The sequence below is a fragment of the Diceros bicornis genome, chromosome 30, assembly GCF_020826845.1.
Source record: "Diceros bicornis minor isolate mBicDic1 chromosome 30, mDicBic1.mat.cur, whole genome shotgun sequence".
Taxonomy (NCBI): Eukaryota; Metazoa; Chordata; class Mammalia; order Perissodactyla; family Rhinocerotidae; genus Diceros; species Diceros bicornis.
Window position 1 is genome coordinate 6,012,921 of NC_080769.1, and position 24,697 is coordinate 6,037,617.

Consider the following 24,697-nt stretch of genomic DNA (forward strand, 5'->3'; position numbering starts at 1 on the left):
GGAGCTAAAGTTAATTTGTAAGCAATTCCAGTCAGTCATTTCAGTAAGACGAAGTGAGTATTACTCATTTTTATGATTTGGGATTTTATTTTATTTATTTTACTTTATTTTTTTATTTTTTTGTGAGGAAGATCAGCCCTGAGCCAACATCCATGCCAATCCTCCTCTTTTTGTTGAGGAAGACCGGCTCTGAGCTAACATCTATTGCCAATCCTCCTCCTTTTTTTCCCCAAAGCCCCAGTAGACAGTTGTATGTCATAGTTGCACATCCTTCTAGTTGCTGTATGTGGGACGTGGCCTCAGCATGGCCGGAGAAGCGGTGTGTCGGTGTGCGCCCGGGATCCGAACCCGGGCCGCCAGTAGCGGAGCACGCGCGCTTAACCACTAAGCCACGGGGCAGGCCTGGAATTTTATATTTTACCACTTTTACTGGTATGGTTACGAAATACTTTTAGTTTTCTCTTGGTGACTGTGTACCTTTGATGAATGATGTATATGACATTTTTCTGTTCAGCCAGATGAGTCTTGGCCTTGCAGTGAATGCAGGCCAGCTGCCAGTCCTTTGAAACAGCTTTTGCCTTTCCTACTTATTATCAAAACACTGATGTATTTCCTGAGGTGTATTAGACACTGTGTAGCATAAGGAACCTCAGTTAAAATATATAAATTCAGTTCTTAGTATACTACATAATATCATTAATATCTCCTTTATGAGTCAATGGAGGCCTTTGAGTTTAGGTAAATTGTGAGACATTACAAACCTAGCAAGGAAGAGAGACAGGACTACTATGCTGTGGTCAGAGACTATGCTCTTGGTGATAACATTTCAACATCCCTCACATGCCATGCACTTTAGAGTCAACATAGCCAATTTAGCAGAAATAAGGCACAGTAGGATTTGGATATAGTAGCATGAAACAAATAAGTTCTTGCAGTTGTCGGGGGAAGAGGGAGAATCTCCCTCTGCCCTTTCCCTTAAGGTTCTTCTGGCTGGCCAAATAATCAACAAGACAGGTTAGCAGGAGAAAATAATACCAAGTTTAATAACATGTATACATGGGAGAAAGCAGGGACACTGTGTTTCTCCACACAATAGCAGAAATTCTCGTCTTAAATATCATTTTCAGCCAATGACAAAGGAGGATTTTGGGGGTGGGGGAGTCAATTACAGGAGATTACCATTAAAGCACAGTAAACAAGAGTAAGGTTTATTATACAGATTTAAGTCATCACCTTCCACATTGATAAGTCACTAGAAATGAGCTCATCCCCCTCTCTTCTCCAAACAGAGAGGGAGATACCTTTACAAATGGAGATTTCCCTTATAAATGTAAATGTCTGTCTGGCAACTCCTTGCAGGGCCATCCAGAGAATGTGGCCAGAGACAGAACTTCTGATAAGAAGGGCTTGTTGGTGCTTTTTCTATTGTAACCTCTATCCTAAATTATCTTTTATAGCAGTCATGATAATAACCCCTTCCTAAAACAGATTTTTTTTGGTTTTAAATTCTTTAGGCAGTTTGGGAGGGGAAACTCAAATATTTTTCCTGAGCTCGAAATAATCTGCATACCAGAGTGGTGCTTCCTGGGGCAGCTTGCCCTGAGCACCATCACAGTCCTGGTGCTTATATGTTTGTGGGAAAAGACAGATGATTAATAAATGTTAAAGCTTTGTCTTATAAGATGGCAGTAATAGATTTGAAGAAAAGTGAAAAATAACATTGAGCTAATAGGGAGGCTGAGTTGTGTATATATCTTTTCTATGAGGGTAGGAGCCTTAGTAAGTGAGTATGTCATTATTGTTATCTGAGACTTCCTATTTATTTAAGCCACAGATATTTGCGGTGTCTTGTTGTCTTTAACGTCATTTGAAAGGATTTTTATTTTGCCTTTTAATATTTAAAATGTTACGGTATTTGGCATTTTCATTTTGTTGCTGTACAGATTGAGTATACAATATACCCCATTAAACCATGGAGTTCCTCCCATTTAGAGAAACAGTTGCATTCATCTGCACTGCTCTAGCTCATCCTGAGTGTGTTCTATGTGTAGAGTGATATCTATCTGAGTCCACTGTGATCTCCCAGTGGAAACTCCAAAAAGAGCTATGAGTGTTTAGAGGGGAATAATTCAGGTGAGGTGCAGAGAGAGAGGATATCATTTTGAGTAATATCCTAATTTAGTATAAAGAGAGAAATGGGAAATTTTCAACATCTTTTCATTGCAGGAGTGGCTGGAAATCTCTTGTGTCGATGACCCACAGAGCCCCGGAGCCCATTTAGCTATTCACAGGTTTCATTTCCCTATGCTTAGACATCCAGCACATGTTGTAGAGAAGTAGGAAAGAGCAGTAATAGCTCTGAGGTTTAAAACAGCAAAGGAAATGGGATCTTTTCCATTTTTTTAGTGTTAACTTATGTATTGGAGGGGTTTTGTTTAAATAGGCACCACAGGGGTGTTCTTGTGAAGTGATGGTACGTTTTTCATCTTTAGATGGAAATATTTCTATAGGTTTGTGAAAACTCGTTTGAGTGCACATAAAATATTTTATAAATGTTTATATATGTGCTATATATATAATTATTAGAAAATGAATAATATAATTGATTTCATATGCTAGGTGAATGTTAGGCTCTCCTGAACCTTGATGTTGATCAGCTCTTCTTTCCAGCACTGTGGGATCCTTCTGAGGAAGATTGCAGGACTGGGCAAGAAGGACTCAGTCTTCAACAGGCCTTTCCTGCAACCCTGTCCTAATTGAAAAAACGGCCCTCTAGGTTTGCACCTGCCCTCATCTCATACTCATAACTAGGAGTGAAGTGAAAGGGCTTCCAGAATCTGTCCTTGAGTTTAAATCAGGTTCTGTGGACAGATCTTTAGAAATACTATGGTCCTAAATCATAAAAGTGTATCCCAAGAGGGGTCTTCCTGGGGACACCTCATTCATGTACATCAGCATCAGTTCTTTTCGTTTTCATCCATAGACCATTTCCAGCTGTTCATTTCCCTACTCAAGCCTACCCTGTGCCTGCTTACTTGAAAACATCTTTAGAAATCCACAAATGTCACCTTTCTGGAAATTTTTATGAGACAACAGGAGGGGGCTGTGAGCTGAAAGGGTGACAGAAGCAGTGGTAGAAACCATGTCATATGCACATTCTGTCAGCCACAGCAGCCACAAACATCACGTATTTATCAGATCTGGTTGATTACTTATGCATACAACACTTAGAAGTGAGTGACTTTGAATTGGGAAACAAAGGGCTCTAGAAATTTTTGAAATAGCTGTCCCTCGATTAGCATCTCCCTTCACACACCCCTTTTCCATAAAGGCTTTAGCAGCCTCCCATTATGCATGCAAGAATCCTTAAACTTCTCACAGTGGCCATAAGTTGCCCAAGGTATTCTTCTAATGAAAGTATTCTCCTAACCCATTGCTGTCACTGATGGGAACTGAGAGGGTATATAAATGATGGCCCTCTCAAGGCCTGACTTGATCCTCCACAGTCAGCATCCTGTGTTTCCTTGGATCGTGAATGCTGACCCCTCATGCTTGATAATCAGAGGGCTTTTCATTGAAGAGATTTGAGTACTTAGAGGATAGAGGCAAAAATGGTGCTTCTGGCATATCCTACTTACAGGAGGAAGTGTGTTCCCCTCTTTGATTGATATAATCCATTGTGGAAGAGGTCACTTCCTTTACAGGCACAATGGCCACTCAGGGAGTCACCTGGGAGCACATGAGTAGCCAGTGTGTTCATATACTTTATAGAGAGTGTACTGCCACCACACCTGATACAGTCCAGTGCAGAGGTGCTGCGTTATTTTTGTAGACCAAACAGGCCATCTTCGATCAAAGATTGGACCCAGGCATGAGATCCATTAGTCAAACTCCAGACAATCATGCTAGCAATAGGAAATTCCCTTACCAAGAAGTGAACTCATGTGCACGTTTTTACAGATCCTTTGGCCATTGCCAATGGTCTAGCTGTCTCATCCCATCACTAACATCAACTCCTTATCCAAGGTCAGCCCGATGTCATAAAGAAGTCTGGGAATATCTTGCCTCACAATAACCAAGTAGAATCAGGTCACTCTTTCCTCTGCACATATCAACCCTCAGTCTGCAGTGGCTCATGTCATTGCTCAGGGTGATAAATTGACCCACGTTTCTGAGACACATACTGACACCTCTGATCTGATATTAATCTTGAATGTTTGATGCAACATAACATGAAACCACTTTGAGGCCTCTAACCTAAAGGTTTAGGCAAAATTCAAGAGACTTCCCTCCTCTGCCATCACTAACGTGGTGACTGACGAAGCAGCTAATGTGAAAAAACAAGTTGCGGGCAGTATAATTGAAGGACAGACCCTCCAGGCAGAGGAAGGGGTCCCTACAGGTGATGGCAAATAGACATTGTTAGAGCCCCTCACCTCCTCTTCGGGGGCACTGGCTATGCTCAGGTCATGGTAGAAACTTAAAGAGGAAAATTGCTTATGATATCACATCACTTCCTGAAACCAAAATGCAAGGTCTCACCAAGATACTCTAGGAATTATTGAAAATATCAGCTCATTTATGAAAATACAAAACACTGAGCTCTTTAAGAAGGTATTCAGTGGACTTTGTACCTCTCTCAAACCCTGGGCTACCCCCTCATAGGCTGGCCTTATGGCTGACTTAGACAAACCTTCCTTTCTTCTAAATAGGTCTTCCTGCTGTTGGAGTCATCAGTTAGATTCAATCTCCAGTCTTTAGGGCCTATTACTTTGTCCTGATCATCAGGCTTCCTGGCATCTTATAAGTAGAGCCTTTCTATTCTAGACATTTCTGTCAGAATGGGCACTCCCACAGGTCTTTTGGTTTACTGTAATAGCGCCCTCTGGCCACTACTCTTATATCCCACTCCTGGGTCTTCCTCCTAACATCACCCATAGTCTGTGTACCCTGTGTGTCAGTATTTAATTTTGGTCACACTCCCTACAAAACCTTCTAGAGCATCGAATACAAATGTGCTGTTTTCCTGCCATTACACACACGTGCTCATTGTCATGGGAGTCACTATTACTGTCCTGGCCACACATGATGTCATTCAACAATCATTAATACCAATCAAGAAATGTCCAAAACACTCAAAATACCTCTAGCAGACAGCTAATGTTTGAGATGTTTTCCGTGAAGGAAAACTCCCTGGCAGCCATGGTAGCTGGTGACTACTTGGGTTTGGATTTTTTATTAACCAGCCAGGGAGAATTCTGTTCCCCTAAAAGAACTGCTTGCTGCATGTGGGCAGGCTACACTGGCAAGGTGCCAACAAGAACACAAGAAATGAGACAACAAATTAAACAGTAGCATTACTTAAATATTTGAACAGTTCTGAAACCGTACTGACACACTTTCCTGGATCTCTCCAACACTTTGGAATGATTGGATTCAAACTGTTTTTTGTGCTCTGTCATCTTAGTTGTGTTCTTTGTGTTTTCCACATGGCTCCTTAATTAATATTGAAATCAAATTCATTTAAATGAGATGTGTCATTATGTAGTCAACAAATCTGAGGAGTGAACTTGAATAAAGACACTGGCCTCATCTTTGATAACTGACTCTCAATTGGCTTTAGATACCTGCTCACCCTGCCTTGTCCACAATGGTAAACAAGTTAGGAAGGTTCACATGCCCTTTTTCTTTGTGTCAGTGAGTAGGTGGATCAAACCTTTAAAATCTACAGCTTCTACCCCACACTCCTTAAAGGACCAACCCATTGTCCTTTGCACAAGCCACCTCAACCTGCTTATCCCTGCCCTACTCTCCTTAGAAAGAAACTGTGAGTAATAAACATACTTCTATTCACTTGATGCATGTGGCAACATCAGTCATGCCATCCAAGCCCATTTTAGGTAAGGTGTCAATCCTGCCCCCAAAAGGGCAATGATACAACAGAAGGTACCGCAGCAAAAATATTTTGGGTGATGCACGGGTATTCAATTAGGGAATTTTTGTGTGTGTGTGTGAGGAGATGAGCCCTGTGCTAACATCTGCCAATCCTCCTCTTTTTTTTTGCTGAGGAAGACTGGCCCTGGGCCAACATCCACGCCCATCTTCCTCCACTTTATATGGGACACCGACACAGCATGGCTTGCCAAGCTGTGCATTGGTGCGCGCCCAGGATCTGAACCGGCGAACCCAGGGCCACCACAGCGGAGCGCACACACCCAACCGCTTGCGCCACCGGGCCGGCCCTCAATTAGGGAATTTTTAAAAGAGGAGGAATAGGAATCCAAATGCAGAGATCCCTGTATTATCATACATGTTTTTAGATGCATTGGTCACCAAAATCTTTGAAACCATCCACGTGGCTCTGGCAGTAGAATCAATATGTGAAAATGATATAGTTTCACAAGGGAAAATACAGAGCAACAGACATGAATGGATGGTTTCTGTTCCAAGTTGTAAAGAGCTCTGAGTGATCACTCTCATCTTCACAAGAAAAACTCTCAACACTCTGAAAAGGAGCACTTCTTCTTAGATCCATGAGAGATTTGAGGTTATATGGCAAATAGTGTGTGCCCCCAAAATGAGAGACAGGTGACTATTATAGAGAATTACCATGTATGGGGGGAGAAACAACTGGAGGCAGCCACTTTCTAGGAACGTATCAACTGTGGTAGATGGATGAATGAAGACACAATATGGATTATCCTGAGAGTTAAAATCTCTAGGGGGCTCCAGTCTTAGGGGGTCCCCCCAAATTTCATGAATGTTTCCTTCAGCAGCCCAACTTGGTTCTCATAGTGAAGATCAGAAAAAAATGCCTCCTGCTTCATGCAGGAAATTGGGGAAAACATTTTGATATTCACAAAAAGCATTTTCTTGTCTGTAATGTAGACCATCCCTCAAAGGAAACTAAAGTGCCAAAGTCTTATCTGATTGGGCAAAGTGCAGATAGACACCTGCAGTCACTTCAGATTCCTCTCTGACAAAAGTGGAGGAAATATAAGTGCTAAGAACCTGTTCTGAAGTTCGTAGTCCAGGGATTCTTTACCACCAAACATTGCAGGTTTCATCATAACAGAAGAGGACATTTTCCCTTTCAAATGCCTGACACCATATCAGCAGGGTCCCTGGATAAAAGCAGTGGATTAACACAGACACTTGTGTGCAACAGACTCTACTTAAGAATGAGTTTCTACGGAAATCCAAACACACCAAGGAGATTAGTACAAAGAAGTTATAGACTGTGAAGCCCCTGACACCTCCAACTGCAACAAATATTAAAATAGTCTGACACCCATTCAAGAAATCATAACACCTCACACTAAAGGTCTATTTATCTCAAATTTTATTGTGAAAATTCACAAATATGTGGAAATTAAATACTGCACTCTTGGACAAACCATATAGTCAAAAACAAAATTAAAGGGGAATTTGTGCTGCCAAAGCAAGCAAAGGAAAATTCGAAAATATCTCCTAACAAACAAATATGAAAAGACAACTTAAGAAAACATGTGGGATGCAGCATAAGGAGTAGTAAAGGGAAAGTTTGTAGTGAAAAACAGCTGTATTAAGAAAAAAGATATCAAATTAACAACCTGAATTTACACCTTATGGAACTAGCAAAGGAACAATAAAGTAAACCCAAAGTTAGCTCAAGTTAGGAAATAATAAATATTAAAGCAGAAATAGAGGATACGAAAACAATAATTTCAATTAAAAAAATAAATCAACAAACCCTTAGGTAGACTAACAATGAGGAGAGAAGACTCCGGTATATACAATCAGAAATGAAGGAAGACATATTGCAATGGATGACTCAAAAATAAAAATGATGAAAAAGGACTGTTATGGACATTTATATGTGAACAAATTTGATAACTTAAAAGAAATGGATAAATTTCTAGAAATATGCAACCTACCAAGAAAGAATTAAACATTAGGAAGCCTGAACATACCAATACCAAATAAAAACACATTCAAAGAATTAATACCAGGGAGCCAGCCCGGCGGTACAAGCAGTTAAGTGCGTGCTCCAGTTCGGCGGCCCAGGGTTCACAGGTTCGGATCCCAGGAGCGCACCGATGCACCGCTTGTCAGGCCATGCTGTGGTGGCGTCCCATATAAAGTGGAGGAAGATGGGCACGGATGTTAGCTCAGGGCAAATCTTCCTCAGTAAATAAAAAAAAAAAAAAGAGGATTGGCATCAGATGTTAGCTCAGAGCTGATCTTCCTCACACACAAAATAAATAAACAAACAAACAAATAAAAAGAATTAATACCAATCCTTGTTAAACTCTCCCAAAAACTGAAAGTAGAAGACATACTTCTAAACTCATTTTATGAGCCAGAATCTCCCTGATATCAAAGCCAGACAAAGACAGTAGAAGAAAAGAAAACTGCAAGCCAGTGTCTCTGTGTCAACTTGCCTCGACCATAGTTCCCAGATATTAGTTCAAACATTCTACTGGATGTTTCCATGCAGGTTTCTTTTTCAAGAGAATACCATTTCAGGGGGTGGAGTTGGGGTAAATCAGCCCCTCCACGTGGATGCGACTAATCCAGTTAGTTCTTGTTCTTAATAGAACACAGCGTGACTTTCCCTGAACAGGAAGGAATTCTGCCAATAAACTGCATTTCTACTTGAACTACAATTCTTCCCCTGGGTTCCTGGCTTACTCATTTAGACTGCAGATTTTTGACTTAACCAAGTGTTTATATTCACACAAGTCACTTTTTTAAAAGAAGAAAAGAAAAGAACAAATGATGTATATGTATAAACAGATGCATACTTACACACATGTTCATTCTGTTTCCCTGGTGAACCCTGACTAACAGCATATTTTATTTTTAATATTTTATAATTTGAATGTGTGATTCATTTTAAATGGGAAGCCATTTTGTTTGTGTAATTCTCTAAACAATTTTTATGAAGAGTTCAATATCTTTTAGCACACCATAAAAAATAAATTTTTTGTTTTGTTCCCGTATAAAATGACAAGTGATATTAGAGCCTCTTCCTTCTTATTTCAAACTGGTGAGTATCCAGTGGAATGGGCTTCATACTAAATGTATTAGGATGGCATAACTGAGAGGAGCTCTGCTGACCTACTCCCAAATAAGACTGCTGAAAATTATTAAATAAATATTTAAAGCTGCTGGAAATTGTCCTAAAGGCAAACAGGAAATGATGAACACTTATTCAAGAAAATCAATGAAGTTTTGTAAGAAACATGAGAGTCTGTGGTATTGGAACTAAAAGTACTGCCTCCCCAGCTCCTCCCAGCTCGTAGTGGTGAAGACTCCACTCCAGACTCCTGCAGGCTAGAACACATGGCACCCTGTCAGCTCAGCTCCCACTAACAGGGCTATCTTCTTGAGAAGAACAGGACATCAACATTTCAAACCTTGTGCCCAGCTACCTGTTGCTGAGGGTAAATAAGTGCTTGAAAAGTGGGGACTCCATTGTATCAGTCCCTACACATGGAACTGAGGTGATGCCTTGGAGTGGTGTGCTGACAGTACTCGGGGGAGCTGATCGCCCTTGTTTCATCTCGTGAGGTGCATTGAACATAAGTCATTTGTGAGGGGCCAGGAGACACAATTGAGAGGACCTCCTGGCTGCTGTCTCATTACTGCACTGAGCCCTCAGCTCCTAAAATGGGATTGTCACTCAGAGAGAGGCTTCCTATTGTCCTCAAAACAGCTCCATGGTCCTGGCATAGAGATTTTGCCTGAACACTGGGGTGAAGTGAGCCATAGAGCACAAAGCTTTTAATCACTTTCCAGAGAATTAACTTGGTTGGCCCAAGATCATGAGAAGTTCAAGTCAAAGACACTCTCAAGAATGTAGTGAAGAAGGTGAAAAGAAATTAGGAGTAACTTCGTATTTTTGTTGAAGATACAGCCTAGAGCGCAGGCCAACTATTTTTCTCAAAAACAAAACAAAACAAAACTGGGAATTAGGCTCCTGAAAGGAGGATTGTGAGGATCAGTATAACTATCACCCAATGACTACAAAAAATATTTCTATAAAGGAGCCAAAATATTATTGAATGGATTGGTAGAGCAAGGTATGCCCCCAGGACATTGGTGAAGGCAACAGAGCAATCAGCCAGCAATTAATGGAGTCTAGCCATTGGCTGTGGCTCATGAAGGAGAAAAAGAGCCCTCCCAATATCACTGTCCCAGGAGAGTAGGCTTTCCCAAAGCTGTGTCCAATTCTAGGAGCTCCGTCAGAGGTTTCACTCTGTGTGAAGGACAAAGATTAAATCCAGCCAGTCACTGAAGAACTAAATAAGCCAATTACAGTAAAAAAAAAAAAAACCCAGAAGGAAGAGGACCAGTATCCAGAGTTACTACAATACATTACCTAAAATGTCTGATTTGTAACAAAATTAAAAGACATGCAAAGATACAAGAAAGTAGGAACCACACACTAGGAAAATACAGCAGTTGAAAAAATGACCCAACTCTTACAAGGAAACCCCAGTAAAATTAACAGAAATTAATCTCAGCAGAAAAAAGGAAGGTCAGAATGCAGAGGGATAACATATTCAAAGTGCACAAAGAAAAATCTGTCAACCTGTAGTCATCAAAACTACCTGGTAAGAAATGAAGGTGAAATAACAACTTTCCTAGATAAACAAAACTGAGAGAATATATTAATAACCAACTGCCATGCAAGAATGACTGAAGGAGTTCTTCAGGTTGAAAGCAGGTGATCCCAGGTGGTAATACCTCTCAATATAGAGAAACAAAACAGCAGTATAAGTTCTTATGTAAGTATGAAAGAGATAATCAATTCCTATTTTCTCCTTTCTTCTCTTAACTGATATCAAAGGAATTGTTTAAAATGCTATGTATGTGAAGTGCTGTTGGGACCTTACTATATAGAAATGTAACGTGTGTGATATGTTTCCACTAAATGCAGAAAAGACATGGTGGGAACAAAGCTGTATTGAACTAAGGAAATGACTACAGATGGTAAAGAAATGAGTGTAGGGCTGGCCCGGTGATGCAGCGGTTAAGTGTGTGTGCTCTGCTTCGGCAGCCTGAGGGTCCGCAGGTTTGGATCTCGGGTGCACACTGTGACACCACTTGTTAGGCCATGCTGTGGCGGCATCCCATATGAAGTGGAGGAAGATGAGCACGGATGTTAGCCCAGGGCCAATCTTCCTCAGCAAAAAGAGAAGGATTGGCATCAGATGTTAGCTCAGTGCTGATCTTCCTCACACACACACAAAAAAAGAAATGAGTGTAACAGCATATTATTGGTTATATCATTAATAGACATAATCTATATAACAGTACCACAAAAATGACAAAAAGGACTAGAGCTATATATGAGTAACATTTCCATGTATCACTGGAATCAAGGTAGTATATATCTGAAGCTCATTCTTCTAAATTAAGAAGTATATATTATTTTTTTTTAATAATTTTATTTATTTTTCCCCAAAGCCCCAGTAGATAGTTGTATGTCATAGCTGCACATCCTTCTAGCTGCTGTATGTGGGATGCGGCCTCAGCATGGCCGGAGAAGCGGTGCATCGGTGCGCGCCCGGGGTCCGAACCTGGGCCGCCAGCATCAGAGCACATGCACTTAACCGCTAAGCCACGGGGCCATCCCCAAGAAGTATATATTAAAGAATAGAGCAACTCCCTCCAAAAATATCAAAATACAGTAAAAATTTATTTAAAAATTAAAATGTTATATTAGAAAATATTCACTTCATCCAATAGAAAGCTATAAAGGAGAAGTAGAGAAACTAAAAAGAACGTGATAATCGCAGAGACAAAAATTAAAATGGCAGATGTAATTGCAAGTATGCCAATAGTACTAAATGTGAATGGATTACATTATCCAAACAGGAGGAAGACATTGTCATCTCAGATGAAAAAAATAAAAATAATCATGATCTAAGTATATGCCATGTACAGGAAGCACACTTCAGATTCAAAGATACAAAGAGATAGAAGGTAAAAGCATGGGATATATACATCTGTAAACAGCACCCACAAGATAGCTGGAGATAATACATATATCTGGTCAAATAGACTTGAAAACAAAAATTATGACTAGAAATATTGAGGAACATTATATATCTACACTGAATTTTCTTTTTTATAATTTTTATTTATTTATTTATTTATTTTCCCCCCAAAGCCCCAGGATATAGTTGTATGTAATAGTTGCACATCCTTCTAGTTGCTGTATGTGGGACACGATCTCAGCATGGCCGGAGAAGCAGTGCGTCGGTGCACACCTGGGATCCGAACCGGGCCGCCAGCAGCGGAGCACATGCACTTAACCGCTAAGCCACGGGGCCGGCCCTCTACACTGAATTGAGTACAGTATCTACTGATATCATAAATTCTCAATCAATTTTGGGGGTACTTGGTTGTGAACTTTGTGAAAAATTGCATAGTGCTCTCCTCTGAGGCATTGGAGGTCTCCATCCATAAATAGTAAATGTTGGAGGCACATGTGTAGCCTTGGTTTAAGGAAAATTTAGTTATATGCTCCTGACAATTTAATGTTTGGCCCTTTATTACCAGAGATGGTATACACTGGTTGAACTGCATAAGCCTATCAGACATTAGGGTTAAAATTTGAGTGTGTAATGGCCAGTGCCCAGAGGTCAGGATATTGGTGACCATCTAAGCAGGGTTGGTGGCCTTTAAGCATTTGTGCCACTGGTTCCACTTTAGAGGGTTAGAATCACCCAGCTGGTACCCACACCTGGTGACATTTGCATACTTGTTTTAAAAATATATGAAGATCTGTTATAACCTAAGAATAAAAAGTCAAATAAGTCAATTTAAAAATGGCAAAGGACGTGCATACACATTTTTCCCAGAGAGATATACAAATGGCCAAGAGCATGTGAAAAACTGCTGGAAATCATTAGTCATCAAGGAAATGCAAATCAAGACCTCAATGAGATACCACTTCACAACCACGAGGATGGCTAGAATAAAAAAATGAGATAAGGTTAAATTTTTGTCAAGGATTCATGGAGAAATTTCAACCCTCATACAAGGGTGGTACAAGTATAAAATGGTGAAGCCACTCTGGAAAACAATGTGGGAGTGCCTCAAAAATTAAACCTAGAATTTCCATATGATCTATCAATTTCTCTGCTAACCATAGGCCCAAGAAAAATGAAAACATACACTGGAACAAAACTTGTACATGAATTTTATAGTAACATTATTTCTAGTAGCGAAAAGGTGGAAACGTTTCAAATGTCCATTAATAGATGAATAGGTAAACACATGATTTATCCATCCAATGAGGTATTATTTGGCCATAATAATGAATAAAGTATTGATATATGGTGCAACATGGATGTACCTTGAAAAAATTATGCTAAGTGACTGAAGTCAATCCCAAAGATCATATATTTAATTGTTCCATTCATAGGAAAGACCAGAATAGGGAAAATATAGAGACAGAAAGTAGATTGGTGATTGTCCAGGGCTGAGATTGGAGGAGGAAGATGAGAAGATTGGTACTGATAGCTAAAGGGCATAGGATTTTCTTTTTGAGGTGATGAAAATGTTCAAAAATTGACTTGTGGGCCGGCCCCGTGGCTTAGCGGTTAAGTGCGTGCGCTCTGCTGCTGGCGGCCCGGGTTCGGATCCCGGGCGTGCACTGACACACGGCTTCTCTGGCCATGCTGAGGCCGCGTCCCACATACAGCAACTAGAAGAATGTGCAGCTATGACATACAACTATCTACTGGGGCTTTGGGGGAAAAAAATAAATAAATAAAATCTTCAAAAATTGACTTGTGGTGATGATGTCACATTTCTATAAATATACTGAAAACCATTAAAATTTACATTTTAATGAGGTACACTGTACAGAGTGTAAATTACATCTCAATAAAACTGATAAAGAAAGAAATGCCTTAAGAGTTTTGCAATGCAAAAGAGTTTTGCAATCCAGGCTCTTAGGCATGTGAGTTTGCAGGTTAATCAACACATCCATCACCATACGATGTTGTCATGTGTATGTGAGTTTGTGTGTGTGTATGTGTGTGTGGTGAGAATGCTTAAGATCAGTCTCTTAAATTGCAATTGTATAATACAGTATATGTATAACAAATCATTATGTTGTAATTTTTAAATCAATTTTGTTAGTTAAATATACTTCAGTAAAGCTGGGGGAAATAGTTTCCAAGTGCGTCCCAAATTTACACAATGATTCATTGTTTCTCTTATAGCCATGAAAACAGAAATTCGATTATCTTAGGGATATTATAGCCATTTACATTGGAAAGTTTTCTAGGCACACAGGCAAAAATGGATGGAAAATAAATTTCCTTCCAGTGTAAAATGTACACTTGAGATTTTAATGAACACATCTCATAGCTTGTTGTTGGTCTGAGAAGAGTCCCTGTGACCAGCTAGAGCTGTGGGGTTCAAATTTCCCACCAGAGACAAGGACCCCAGGATTTTTTATCTTCACAACCAAATAAGTGGGGATGGGGAAGTGATGGGTGGAAGACTGAGCGCTGGCAAGGATTAACTATGGAAGCGGAGTCAGACTCTTTATTACAGATGATGAGGTCACATTTAAGTGTCTCTGTTTCTAAACAAGGGTCAGGGTTCCAAGAGTATCTTTGCAGCCTTAACGCCGCTCGCTTGACCCCTAGAGGACTTAAGACCCTCTTGTTCCAGCGTGGCCTGGCCTGGGCCACCCTCTTGTCTGTACTTGCTCCTCCTTGAAACTGAATCAGGAATTTCCTGTGCACACCTGTCACCACGCGTTCATAAAGAGGTGGGGAAACAACAGTGTCAGTCCCAGGTTGGCAAAAGTTCTGTTTAAATGTAAATAACCCAGGCAGGGACAGGTTAGGCCCGCCTGGCAGAAGCTGGTTTGGCTGAGCCGGGTCCTCCCCGCCTTCTGTCACTCAGAGTTGAGGGAGCGCAGCTTTGAAATCTGTCCAATCAGGGGCGTCGCTGGGGAGGTGGGTGGGGCGAACCACCGCGCCTGCGTGGACGTCCGGTCTCCCTTCCGCCTCGCTCCGGTTGTGGGGTCGCCTTCTCTTAACGGTAGCTAGTGGCTCTGTCGCAATGTGACCTGCACTAGCCGTGAGAGTCATAGGAAGGACTCAGGGGATCCGGGAGACCGCGAAATGGTGAGTGTGCGGCCCCGGGTGAGGAGACGGGGAGGAGGACCCGGCCTCCCCGGGGTCACCTCCGAGTCTGCAGACCCGAGTCCGCGGGGGCGCCGCTCGGACCTCAGTCTCCTCCGGCCGCAGCGTGGGGGCGGGGCCGGCAGCCGGGTCCCCGGGCGTCCTGTGCTCACTGCGCGCGGCGACTTGGGCCCCGGAGCCTCTCTGGGCAGCTCTGCGCCCGCAGCCCCGCGTGTCCCCAGATGGTGCGGTGACCGCGGGGAGGGTCATCAGGGACAATCGTGACTCGGTCTCCGGGGCTCCTGCGTGGGAGGAGCTGTGGCCTGTGGGGTCCCCAGTCCCTCCTTTCTCCTCAGCTGGTACCCGTTTTCTCAAGAGTTTTCTAAATGTTTGGGAAGCAGGGTCTCAAATCCACGACCCTGGCCCCCCAGCTCTCTCTGGGACTGGCAATAAATCCCTAAATTTCCAGATCCTTCCTCACATTCCCAAACGCCAACTTCCCGTCTCCGATTCACAGCATCATAATCAACTACAAACCCTCAATATTTTAGTTGTTTATCATTTTCCCATAGTCAATGGGTGGCCCTTTTAAAAGGGTTTATTCTTCGTTTGTGGATGTTTTACATCAGAAAAAAGTAGCAAATAGCAACCTGGAACTCTGTTGTATGAAATCGTCTGTCTCTCCTCCCAGGACGTGTTCTGGGCACAGACATTCAATCGAAAGTCCTTTGGTGGAGGTTCCTCTTGGCAAACTTCCGGGTGATCCGTCCTGTCGCCCCTGCGCCTCATGGGTTTGTCACCTTGAAAAGACCATATCCACTTTTAGTCTCAGTTTTTCAATGAATAATTAATTAATACAGCTTGAAAGGCAATATAAAATTTTCCAAAGAGGTGAATTTCAGAAAAAATAAAACATTCCAGTAGGTCGTTGTTTGATTTAAAAATTGTTTTTCTTTTTTTCCTCCCCAAGCATGTTTCTAATGTTCTGAGGTCTGTTCTTCTACCTCGTGTGAGTTCAAATGGATTTCCAGGGCTTAGACTGGCAGACCTGAAGTGCTCAAGTGTGATTAATAGTTTATAAAACAATCTCTTGTCATGGAAATAATTAATTAACAGCTTTTTTTTTTTGTAATGCAGTACCTTCCTGTGGGGTTTCTTGTTGAGTCAGCAAAATGCCATACAATTTTTTTTCCCTCATTTCCACATAAAGACTGGTTCAGGTGTTTTAGCTGGATTGATCAAACACTGGATTTGTGTCATTTAAGGTATCAGTGGTGGGGGCCGGCCCCGTGGCTTAGCGGTTAAGTGCGTGCGCTCGGCTACTGGCAGCCCGGGGTTCGGATCCTGGGCGCGCATGGACGCACCGCTTGTCCGGTCATGCTGAGGCGGCGTCCCACATGCGGCAACTAGAAGGATGTGTAACTATGACATACAACTATCTACTGGGGCTTTGGGGAGAAAAAGGGGAAAAAAAGGAGGATTGGCACTAGATGTTAGCTCAGGGGTGATCTTCCTCAAAAAAAAAAAGATAGTGGTGGTCCAAAAAAACTCCAGTGAGGGCAGAGGCCTGAGGGCAGTGGATCTAAGCTAAGGCCCCCTTGGGCCTCCCAAGGGAAGGAATGAAGGCCCAGTTGTTCTTCCTGGGGAGCCTCCCCCTGCAGGTGTCCTACTGCTCACACCCCCCATGGAAGGAGCCTCTATACTGAGAGGAGCTGCAGAGCCCTGGAAAGCTGGGGGTGCACGTGCACATGGGGGTGGGGAGTGATGCCCTTTCTGAGGTTGTAACTGTGATTTCCTTGGGCCTGTTTCTAGACATAAATTGCAGTTTTGCATCCACAGTGTAGGGGCGCTCAGAGTGTAACTTGTTTACATTGAGAAAGTCTGTGAAATCAGTACTTTTGTGTCCTGGATCAGGGTTCGTTGATTTGGGAGTTCATTTGGGTCAGAACCTTAAACTGACTCCAGCCGAGTTTTCCTCATTGTGAGAAGGGAAGCCTGAGAGAGGGAGCATTTGCATTATTCCCTGGGGAGAGGAGGGTGTGTGGAGCTCCCAGAGTTCACTCCTGTGGCTGCTCAGGTGCCCCACCCTCCTTCACCAGGGACTGACCCACTGCAGGGGTTCTGTCTCAACCAGGAAGGTCAGGAATATGGAACCTTCTGAAGGTGGCTTTCCTTCTGTCCTGTGGGAAGCAGGCTGCTGATCTGTGCTGATTCCAATATTTGTGTTTCTTTCCTTTGGATTCCTTTATCGGTTGAATAGTGCAGCCCTTTGGCTCTGGTTTCCCTTGGCACTTGGGCCCTGACACTGTTCAATTGAGAGATAGGATGTGAGGAAAGCAAAAAAATTGTGGAACCAAACACACTGAAATTTTTTTCATTTCAGGCAAGAGAATTTCAAGATGTGACATAAATGTATTCAGTTTTTTTTAGCACATTTTTAATTTTTAGATCCATTTTTCTATGTGCATGTCTCTAGAGAACATAGAAATTTAAAAGGCTAAAGCAATTGATTTCTGTTTTAATTGATGTGAGGAAAACCTCTGAAAGCTTATGTAAATCTTTGAAAATACATACATTTTTGGGGTTAAATTGAAACCCCTATCGCAACGTAATATGCTACTTATTCCTGAAAATCCCCCCAGTGTGAGATATAGGTGAAGGACAACTAGGATGCAGCTTCTCCTTTTAATTAGGAAGGATTTGAAAATTTTCATTTTTGTGGTTTGCACTTTTGTAACTGTTAGTGTTTAAAAGAATTAAATTCTAAAATGGTTTCCTATGTACAAAAGTTAAAATTAAAGACTGTTAAATAATATAATATAGTATATATCAGTTTCTTGGGCTTTTTTTTTTAAAATAAATCTGTAAGACAGCAAAGTCTAAGTTAAGAGACTCATGGCCAACATATCCTGGTCCCCTCCAGTGCTGTTACTCAAGTCACCACCAAATAAACAGTGTTATTTTTTAGGCCCCTGTTAGTGTTTCTGCGTATAAAAACAAACAATTGCAAATGCATGTCTTTTTACCCAATTTTGTCCTTTTAATGAATGATTGGACTCCATACTTTTGGGTGTTTAATTGCTCCCAGCTGAAGCCCCACCCCACCCTCTTCCCCTTGTGCCCCCACTGGGACAAGCTGATGAGAAAGCCTGGGTGTTCTCTCCTCTAGAGCAGGCAGGAGATTCCACCACACAAGCCCCTGCCTGTGTGCAGAACTCTTACCCTGGCCTTACTTTCTATCTAACCCCGGTGAACACCCAGGCCAAGATTCTTTTTTGTTCTCTAAAGCCATTTCAGAGCTGCCTGAGAGGCCACCCCTGCCCTCCCAAAACCTCTATTATGTGAGTCCTAAGCCTTTTCTTACCCTGTGTGTGTGTGTGTGTGTGTGTGTGTGTGTGTGCGTGCACGGGCCACCCTGGCATCAGTGTCAACAAGGGACCCACCCCTCTGCAGTGACCATAACAGTTGTGCCCTGAGCAGCATGTCCAGACATGACCCCCACCCGTGGGTCTGTCTGCTCCTGCTCTGACTTGCTCACCTGCTCTGCTACCTGGTGGTGGCCTGCACTGTGGGCTGCTGCTTGCTGGGGAGCCTGTGCTGTGAGCTGTGCTGCCCCGTGTGGCAGTGTTGACCCACCAAGCCTCAGTTCTAGGTTCAGCTGAGCAGAGTTGGAAATTTTAAGAATTTATAGGCATTTCAGAGCAGGGTTATGGGATTGGGGTCTCTTTAAAGTGGTCCTGTTTCAGTGTCTTTGCTGGGATTAATGTGTGTGTTAGAGTGAAGCTGTGTCAGAGGCTGCTTTGGCCCTGAAATATCCCAGGGATGGGGGTGGCACAGGGAGACTATACCTTGTGCAAGAGGGGACTTCATCAGTGGTCCCTTCTTGAAATGAAGCAGCTGTCATTTAAAAAGACAAGGACAAGAGAGGGGGAAAGGCAGCCAGTAGATGGCAGGTGGAGTCCACACTCCTAATGTTACTGCCCAACGTGGGGCCTTCTGCTCACCTCAAGACGTGCCAGTAGTCAAGAGGCAAGGTGGTAGAAGAAAAAGGACTTTTTTATTACAGCTTGCCAGCAAGAGGGAAGATGGCTGACTCATGTCCAAAAGAACCATCTTAAGGGGGCACAAAATCTTACAGCAGTTACATAGGCCATTGGGTTATTGGAGAGCGGTTTAGGAATGTTGACCTTCTGGTGTTACAGACTGGGAGTGCCACACCAGATCTTTCAGTTTTCACTGATGATGGCTATCAGGATAGATTTTTCCTTTGGGGGTCATCACATTCCTAAGGAACTCAAAAAAAACAAAGTTATCCTCATCGCAGCTGGGAGGTACATGCACAGCAGGGATCGTAAAATCTACAGAGCAGTTAGATCTGGAGGGTGCATATCCAGCTGGGTTAGTTAGTCAGAGGTCATTCAAAATTACAATATAGTTTTTCTTTTCTACAATATGGCTTCACTTATGTCAACCTTGTCTTGAGCCGATATCACTAATACCAGATCCTTAAGTACCGCTGCTGCTGCTGCTGCTGCCCCTGTCTCCACCGTGACAAAGATCCTGACCCTTGGGGCTATAGGGGACAACACCCATGGCACCCCTGTGGCACAGGAAAGGGATTAGTTCGAACCTGACCTTAAGTCCAGGGACCTTAAACTCACTAAAGCACCCGGTGGTCATCAGGGACGCTCCTAAGCTTGCTGGCACTGTTTTGAGGCTCTTGGGAAGAAAAAATATATAAATACCAGGGTAGAGATGATGCCTTTTCCCGAAGTATACCCAATGACCAAAATAACAAAACAGGGAAGGACAAGAAGGAGGGAACAAAAGAAAAAAGTACTGAAAGAAAAGTCCAGTTTGAACCAATTGGAAATCCAAAATATAATAAAGAGTTTACATAACTAAACAGATAAAGCTACATTGCTTGGCTTTTGGGCCTCCACAACATAGGTTCTGAATTAATTTTGCTGTCTGATGTAATGCACTAATTCAGAAACCTTCAAGCAGTTAATAAATACTAGGTGTCAAATTACAGTTATACCGGGATCCCACTAAATTTAAGGAAGGTGCTGCCAATGATCTTAGGGGTGTTAATGAATATAATATAGAGGACAAATAGGACAAGTGTTTCTCCTTAACCATCAGAACTATGGTCCTGCCTGAGTTCTCCGTGGTCATAACACTCATTGTCCTAAATCATTCCATAGTGAGCTGGGAAGCTCTGATCCAATGATCAAGAATTAAAATTAAATGAAGTCTTTGCCACTTACAAATTGGCTTGACAAATTGTGACCGCAGGGATTTTACCCTCCAAATCAAGTAGTTAATATGGCCCATTGTAAATTACACAGGGCCTTGAAGGATTGAAAACTGTTTAAAAAACCTAGTTAGTGAAGGGTTGATTATTCCCAGTGATCCTTTTAACAGCCCAATTTATCTTATTAAACCTGGAAAGGACGAATGACACCTCAGAGTGGTTTACCTCAACCTGAGGCTATGGTTGCAGCACACAGACCTCTATACCCGGTCCCCAACAGTGTGGAAATTACTGACTACAACCAATCAGCAAGTGATAAATATCCTGCTGTCACAGATTTGGCTAAGTCTGTTCTGTTCAGTGCCTATGTCAACAGCCTCTCAGCTGCACTTGGCCTCCCCCTCTGAAGGGACATGATGCACCTTTACTGGATTATCCTCGTGGATCCTCAACAGCTGTGCCCTCCCACACAGTCCTTGCAGCAGGATCTGAACTGCATCCTGGTTGCTCCAAGAACACAGGTGTGATATTACATTAATGACATGTCCTCTGAGAACATTCAGGACTTAAAAATATTGAAAAAGGAGCTCACAAAAAGTGGATGGGACATTGCCACACGTATAATATGAGGCCCTGACAACTTTGTTAAATTTATGAAAATTATTTGATAATCAGACCCGCTCCTTCTCTGAAGGAGAAAAATTAGCTATTTTTCCTCTGAGTACCCACAACATCTACTAGAGTCTCTTGATGTTTGGGAGGCAGTATATTCCTTGTTTACAGATTTTACTTGAGCCTATTTGTGCTGTTACTTGCAAATTTGCCACCTTGAATGAGCACCCCTACCACAAATGTCTGGAGATTCTCTCCAAATTGTCATACAGCAAACGCTCCTATTAGTGCCCTCAGAGTCGCTTGCACTATAGAGGCATCAGTGACCTTCTGTCACACTTCCTGGGGTAACCATGATAGCCTTAAGTTGTCCAAGAATCTGCCCTAGGCACCAGACTATATGTCATTAGAGCTGCAGTTATCTCTACTTACGAGGCTAACCTGAAAGTAGATGGGCATGAGCATGGGACCTCTATCCAGCAGTCCATTTTGGCTTGGGCCTTGGAAACAGTACCCCAAGAGCACAGCATGGCTACTGAGACCCCTGGAGACATGATGGACCCAAACCTCGGCCTCTGGGATATCCTACCTGCAGGAGGGGTGGGCCTTCCCTCTTCCCAGTCCCTTGCGAGGTGCCATGGTGCTGAAAAAGCTCACCCCTCTCTCAGACCCCCAGGCTCCCTGGGGAGTTCCGTAGAACTCCCTGAGTGAAAAGTAATGAGAATTCATAGACTTTAGGGACAGCATCACCTCATTTGTACATGATGGAGCTCAGGTAGAGTTGCTTTTCATTTCTGAATTGGGACATCTCTGATGAAGGACTGGGCCCAAAGGTCATCACACTGACCATACATCCAGCAGTCATCTTAGCACCAACCAACAATGGGCTCCAGCTGCAGACATTACAGACTGGGGGTGATTCCCTGAGAGTTGCCCTTTTGTGGAAAAGAACTCCAGGAATCTCTTGCCTCATAGTTACCTACAAAATAACATTTGTCTCTCCACATATGAAGGCCACACACAAAGCCTTGCCAGGACAATTTTTATCCACATGGGGGTTCCAGACACTATTGATAGTAATGGAGGCACTCATTTCACTTCTCAGAATATACAGTGCTAGGCTCTTAACAAGGTATTCAATAGAAATTTCTTCTCTCTTCCAATTCTCAGGGTGCAGGCCTCATAGAGCACCATAATGGCTTACTGAAATAAGTTTAAATTGATTGAATGAAAGATGGTCTGTTTCTGTCATCAGCCAGTCATCGGGGTGAATTTTTTTTTTTTTTTGAGAAAGATTGGCCCTGAGCTAACATCTGTTGCCAATCTTCCTCCTTTTTTCTCCCCAAAGCCCCAGCAGATAGTTGTATGTCATAGTTGAACATCCTTCTAGTTGCTCTATGTGGAACGCCGCCTCAGCATGGCTTCATGAGCAGTGCATAGGTCCTCGCCCAGGATCCAAACTGGTGAACCCCTTGCCACCAAAGTGGAGCACGGGAACTTAACCGCTACACCACTGGGCTGGCCCCAGGGGTGAATATTAATGTGCCCATCTTTATCTTTTCTTTTCCTAGTTGACTTTACAGATTAGGTTTAGGTTTATAGAAAACTTGATCAGAAAGTACAGAGATTTCCCACATAACCCCTCTGCCTCCACACAGTTTGCCCTATATTTTATATCTTGTGTTACTGTCGTACATTTGTTACATTTAATGAGCCAATTTGATGCACAAACATTCATAGTTTACATTAGTGTTGACTCTGTGTTATACAATCTCTGGGCTTTGGCTAATGTAGAATGACCTGTCTCCATCATTTCTGTATCATATGGGATACTTGCACTGTTCTAAAAATCTCCCATGCTCCACCTATTCATTCATCCCTCCCTCCCTCCTCCAAATCCCTACCAACCAGTGATCATTCAGTGTCTTATATTTCATCTTTTCCAGAAAGTCACATGCTTGGAATCATACAGTGTATAGTCTTGTCATATTGGCTTCTTTCATTAGCAATATGATTTTAAAGTTTCTCCCTGTCTTTTTGGCTTGATAACCTCGTTTCTATTCATCACTGAAGAATGTTTTATCCTACGGATATACTCATGATTTTTTATCAACTCGCTTATTGAAATTATTTTGGTTACATTTAGGTCTTGACAGTTATACATAAAGTTCCTATAAACATTCACATGCAGAAATTTTAGTGAACATCAGTTTTCGACTTAGTCAGGTAAGTTTGACGAACACGATTGCTGTATCATATGCTAAGAGTAGACTTTGTTTTAAGAAACTGCCTCTCTTCCAAAATAGGCATACAATTCACCATTCCCACCAGCAATGCATGAGGGTTCCTGTTGCTCTCCATCTTCATCGTCGTTTGATGTTTTCAGTGTTTTTAATTTTATCCATTGTAGTAAGTGTCTAGGGATACCTCATTCTTCTTTTACTTGTAATTTCCTAGTGCTGTATGATTTTGAGCGTGTTTTCATGTGCTTATTTACCATCTATATATCATTGTTGAAGTGTATGTTCAGACCATTTACCCATTTTTAACTGGGTCGTCTTCCTTTTGTTGACTTTTGGGAGTTCTTTGAATGTTTGGGTACCAGTCCTTAATCAGATAAAGATTATCTGCCGGTCTGTGACTTGTGTTTTCATTCACTTAACACTGTGTTTCACTGCTCACAAGATTTTCTTTCTTTTTTTTTTTTTTTGTGAGGAAGATCAGCCCTGTGCTAACATCTGCCAGTCCTCCTCTTTTTTTTTTGCTGAGGAAGACTGGCCCTGGGCTAACATCCGTGCCCATCCTCCTCCACTTTATATGGGACGCCGCCACACCATGGCTTGCCAAGCGGTGCATTGGTGCGCACCCGGGATCCGAACCGGCGAACTCCGGGCCGCCACAGCAGAGCGCGCGCACTTAACGGTTTGTGCCACTGGGCCGGCCCCAAGATTTTCTTTTTAATGAAGTCAAACTAATTTTTTTCTATCTTGGATCTTGCTTTTCATGTTGTGTCTAAAAATTAATCACTAAACCCAAGGTCAGCTAGATTTTCTCCTATGTTATCTTTTGGGAGTATTATGGTTTTACATTTTATATTAAGACCTATGATTCACTTTAAATTAATTTTTGTGAAAAGCATAAAGTCTGTGTCTAGGTTCTTTTTTTTTTTTTTGGCATGCAGTTGGCCAGTTTTTCTGGCATTATTTGTTGAAAAGGCTATGTTTTCCCATTGAATCGCCTTTGGTGTTTTGTCAAAGATGCGTTCATTTTTGTGTGGAACTATAGGAAATAATAGACTTTTGTATATTAACATTTTATCTTTCAACCTTCCGCTACTCTCTTCTTAGTTGAAGGGGTTTCTTTGTTATTGGGGATTCTTTGAGATTTTCTTCATAGACAATCTTGTGCCACAAGGACATTTTTATTTCCTGCTTCTCAATCTATGTATGTTTTATTTCCTTTTTGTTCTAATTGCATTAACTAAGAATTCCAGTACAAAGTTGATGAAAAGTGGTGAGAGGGGCCATCCTTGCTTTCTTCTTGATTTTACTGGAAAGGATCTAGTCCTTTCCGTGTAGTCCACTACTATTAAACAAGAGCCCAGTTGACATAGAGGTAGGCGTGGGCAGAGGGGAAGCATTCTCCAGTCCAGTGATTTGGTCTCAATCTTTTAGTGAGCCTGTGT

At 42.2% G+C, this 24,697-nt stretch overlaps 1 protein-coding gene across 4 annotated transcripts in view; it reads left to right on the plus strand.

The window, feature by feature from the left end:
- Positions 1-15,039: 15,039 nt before the first annotated feature.
- The window catches only part of LOC131394519 (zinc finger protein 709-like), a 54,525-nt gene continuing 44,867 nt past the window's right edge, over positions 15,040-24,697 (plus strand). For 3 of the 4 annotated variants that reach the window (XM_058525878.1, XM_058525879.1, XM_058525880.1), the window contains exon 1: positions 15,041-15,146. Coding sequence is in view for 1 of the 4 variants with exons in the window: in XM_058525880.1 (XP_058381863.1) it covers positions 15,144-15,146 (3 nt within the window). In the remaining 3 variants the exon portion in view is untranslated. Of the gene's footprint in view, positions 15,147-24,697 lie in introns of all 4 variants that reach the window. The other variant, XM_058525877.1, reaches the window with a different exon arrangement.